The sequence below is a fragment of the Symphodus melops genome, assembly GCF_947650265.1.
Source record: "Symphodus melops genome assembly, contig: SUPER_20_unloc_7, whole genome shotgun sequence".
NCBI classification, from domain to species: domain Eukaryota; kingdom Metazoa; phylum Chordata; class Actinopteri; order Labriformes; family Labridae; genus Symphodus; species Symphodus melops.
Genome location: NW_027636781.1, coordinates 32,501 through 36,177, shown reverse-complemented (window position 1 = coordinate 36,177; position 3,677 = coordinate 32,501). Strand labels below are relative to the sequence as shown.

The 3,677-nt window shown below is 51.9% G+C and overlaps 2 protein-coding genes across 2 annotated transcripts in view; both read left to right on the top strand.

The window, feature by feature from the left end:
• The window catches only part of LOC306842019 (uncharacterized protein), a gene marked incomplete at both ends in the record, with an annotated part of 10,552 nt that extends 10,146 nt beyond the window's left edge, over positions 1-406 (top strand). Inside the window, 1 exon segment of the mRNA XM_079373415.1 lies at positions 152-406. Within this exon segment, the coding sequence (XP_079229541.1) occupies positions 152-406 (255 nt within the window).
• Positions 1-3,677, top strand: part of LOC306842020 (disintegrin and metalloproteinase domain-containing protein 33-like) — a 42,904-nt gene that overhangs the window by 12,764 nt on the left and 26,463 nt on the right. The window lies entirely within an intron of this gene.

Here is a 3,677-nt window from a genome sequence, read left to right as displayed (position 1 = left end):
CCTTTGTGATGTCATGAAGGGACATGTTCTGAACAGACAGAACATGTCTGTTCAGAACATGTGTGTGTGTGTGTGTGTGTGTGTGTGTGTGTGTGTGTGTGTGTGATAAACATCACTCTGGTCTCAGGTTGTTTTCTTGGTTCTCGGTCAGATTCGTCTCCTTCACGTCGTTCATGTGGAACACTTCGGTCGCTGCACGCCGTCCTCGCCGTTTGAACAGAGGCGACTCGTTAGGACACACCCTCTCGGCGGCGGCGGGATGCGTGGACCCGCCCTCTCCTCAGACCTGCGTTCTTCCTCTGAAGAACGACGGAGGTCGTCGGTGGACTCGTGGTTTGAGGTTGAGGCGGGACGCAGCAGGCTGACTGTCGTCTCCTTTGTGTCCCGGCCGTGTTTCCTTGAGTGAAGTGAAGGAAGGAAGGAAGGAAGGAAGGAAGGAAAGAAGGAAGGAGGGAAGGAAGGAAGGAAGGAAGGAAGGAAGGAAAGAAGGAAGGAGGGAGGGAGGGAGGGAGGGAGGGAGGGAGGATGGAAGGAAAGAAGGAAGGAGGGAGGGAGGGAGGGAAGGAAGGAAGGAAGGAAGGAAGGAAAGAAGGAAGGAAGGAAGGAAGGAAGGAAGGAAAGAAGGAAGGAAGGAAGGAGGGAGGGAGGGAGGGAGGGAGGGAGGGAAGGAAGGAAGGAAGGAAGGAAGGAAGGAAGGAAGGAAGGAAAGAAGGAGGGAGGGAGGGAAGGAAGGAAGGAAGGAAGGAAGGAAGGAAGGAAGGAAGGAAGGAAGGAAGGAAGGAAGGAAGGAGGGAAGGAAGGAAGGAAGGAAGGAAGGAAGGAAGGATGGAAGGAAAGAAGGAAGGAGGGAGGGAAGGAAGGAAGGAAGGAAGGAAGGAAGGAAGGAAGGAAAGAAGGAAGGAAGGAAGGAAGGAAAGAAGGAAGGAGGGAGGGAGGGAGGGAGGGAGGGAAGGAAGGAAGGAAGGAAGGAAGGAAGGAAGGAAGGAAGGAAGGAAGGAAGGAAGGAAGGAAGGAAGGAAGGAAGGAAGGAAGGAAGGAAGGAAGGAAGGAAAGAGGGAGGGAGGGAGGAAGGAAGGAAGGAAGGAAGGAAGGAAAGAAGGAAGGAGGGGGAGGGAAGGAAGGAAGGAAGGAAGGAAGGAAGGAGGGGAAGGAAGGAAGGAAGGAAGGAAGGAAAGAAGGAAGGAGGGAGGGAGGGAGGGAGGGAGGGAGGGAGGGAGGGAGGGAAGGAAGGAAGGAGGGAGGGAGGGAGGGAGGAAGGAAGGAAGGAAGGAAGGAAGGAGGAGCGATCGGAGCGTTCCAACACGTCTCCCTCTCTTCTTCTCTTCCTCTAACTTGTGTGGAATCACAGTGCTGCTGTCTCTCGTCCTCTCAGGGGAGAGAGAGAGAGAGCTGCTGACCTACATGTGGCTCTCATTAAGATGGCCGGCACACACACACACACACACACACACACACACACACCTCCTCTCTGCGTGTGTGTGTGTCAGAGCTGGACTCATGTTCTCTCTCTTGTTTCGTGTGTTCTGCCAAACGGAGGTTGTAACTTCTTTTAGCTGCTTCCTGATACGACGTAAATATTAAAGATGGCTGACCTACTTCATGCTCAGCCTCCTCGTGTTCCTCCAGAGAGGAAGGTGGTGACCATCAGAGCTGTGACGAGCAGACAACGCCTCTCTGTCCCTCTGACTGTGGGCGGAGCCTGTGGGCGGAGTCTGTGGGCGGAGCCTGTGCTGAGCCAGCGTGTCAGATATGTTCCCTCGCTGTGGCTCGAGGACTCTTCATCCTGGACCCGTCCCGCTCCTCATCAGCTGTTGTGTTTCAGACACGCTGCTTTTCATGAGCATGATAGACAGATAGATAGATCAATAGATAGATAGATACTTTATTGATCCTGAGGGAAATTCAAGTGTGTGCAAGTGTGCATCATCTGGGCCTCGGCCAATCAGATTTCATCATGAGGACAGAAAGAGGACGTGACGATGAATCACATCTGTCTGAACATTTTAAAAGATAAACATCTGTGCTTACATCACACACACACACACACACACACACACACACACACACATACACACACACTCTCAGTGGAACAACAATATGAACACACACACACACAGAGACACACACACACACACACACACACACGTGATAGCATGTTAACGTGTGATTGGTCCGATGAACTCTCACCGGTCATTATTTCCCAGCAGCCTTTGCAAACCTCACCAGTGCAGAAGAGAGTTAGTCACTGTGAGACTGTGCTGCCTTCAAGTTCAACTGGAGAGTGGGAAATTCCCAGTTCCCCGTGGACGTGTCGGCTGGACGGCGTCCTGAAGTCGAGGTCACCTTGACGACTTTGTAGTTCTTTTTACAGACTTTTGATGTCTTTGTAGTTTTACAGTTTCAGGCTGACTTTGCTCTCCCTCTCCTCTCTCTGCTCTTTCCTTTGTTCCAGAGATGATTCTGTTTACTTATCGGAAAGTCGGAAAAAATGTAGATGCCCGAGATTAAATCCAACATGGCCCGCTCCGTGCATCAGCCGTACGTCCAAGTGTTCCTGTGTGATGAAATCAAACACACTCATAGTGTTTTATTTGTGTGCACAGACAATCACGTTACGTTATCGTCTGGCGTTAGCTAACGAAGCTAAGCTCCTCCTCCAGGCGTCCATGTTGCTTTTTCACAAACAGACCGGGACAGGAAGTCCCACACATCCCGCTTCTTTTCAGAATAAAACACTTGACCTGGTGTGTGTTAGGTGGATCCAGCATGCATGGTGTTATCTGTGCGCCCTGAGTTAGCTCTGAGTTACAGCCCGACGTCGTGGCCTGATGCATGCTGGGAAATGTGACCGCACAAAGACGAGGATCAATATCGTGTTTTTATTTTAATAACATTAGCTTCTCAGTTCAGTCGTTTTTTCCTCTGATGTCTACGAGGCGTGATCATGAAGAAGAGCACACACACACACACACACACACACACACACACACACACACACACACACACACACACAGCAGTAGAGTTTTGGACCACCTGAGCCCGGCTGTGTGGTACTTTTGCTCTAATTGCTGCTCAGAGCCAGTTGGACGTCAGGCGGTGCAGCTAGCCCAGGGTTGTGTGTGTGTGTGTGTGTGTGTGTGTGTGTGTGTGTGTGTGTGTGTGTGTGTGTGTGTGTGTGTGTGTGTGTGTGTGTGTGTGTGTGTGTGTGTGTGTGTGTGTGTGTGTGTGTGTGTGTGTGTGTGTGTGTGTGTGTGTGTGTGTGTGTGTGTGTGTGTGTGTGTGTGTGTGTGTTGTGCTGTCCGTTTGGCCATGGTACAAAGTGACGGGATGAAGATGAAGATGGACTTCCTCGTCGATCTCCGTCTCGGCTTCCTCGCCTTTAAATTCAACAATGTGTGCAGCGGGGGGATCGAGCCTGCCAGTCGCCGATAAGGGTCCAAACCCCCTCCCCCCCCCCCCTCCCCCGAGGCGGTCTCACCTCTGAGCTGCAGGGCCGGCAGGTGGAGGGAGCGGATATCTCAGCGGCTCATTTTGCAGAAGTTAAAGCTCATTTCTGTCCCTTCATTCAGAGCTCAGAGGAGACTTCAGAGGACGGCTCGGATGGATTTCTGAGACCAAAAAAAAATCACCTGACTGTCAGAGAGAGAGAGCGAGCAGGTGCAGCCATGTGACCAGGG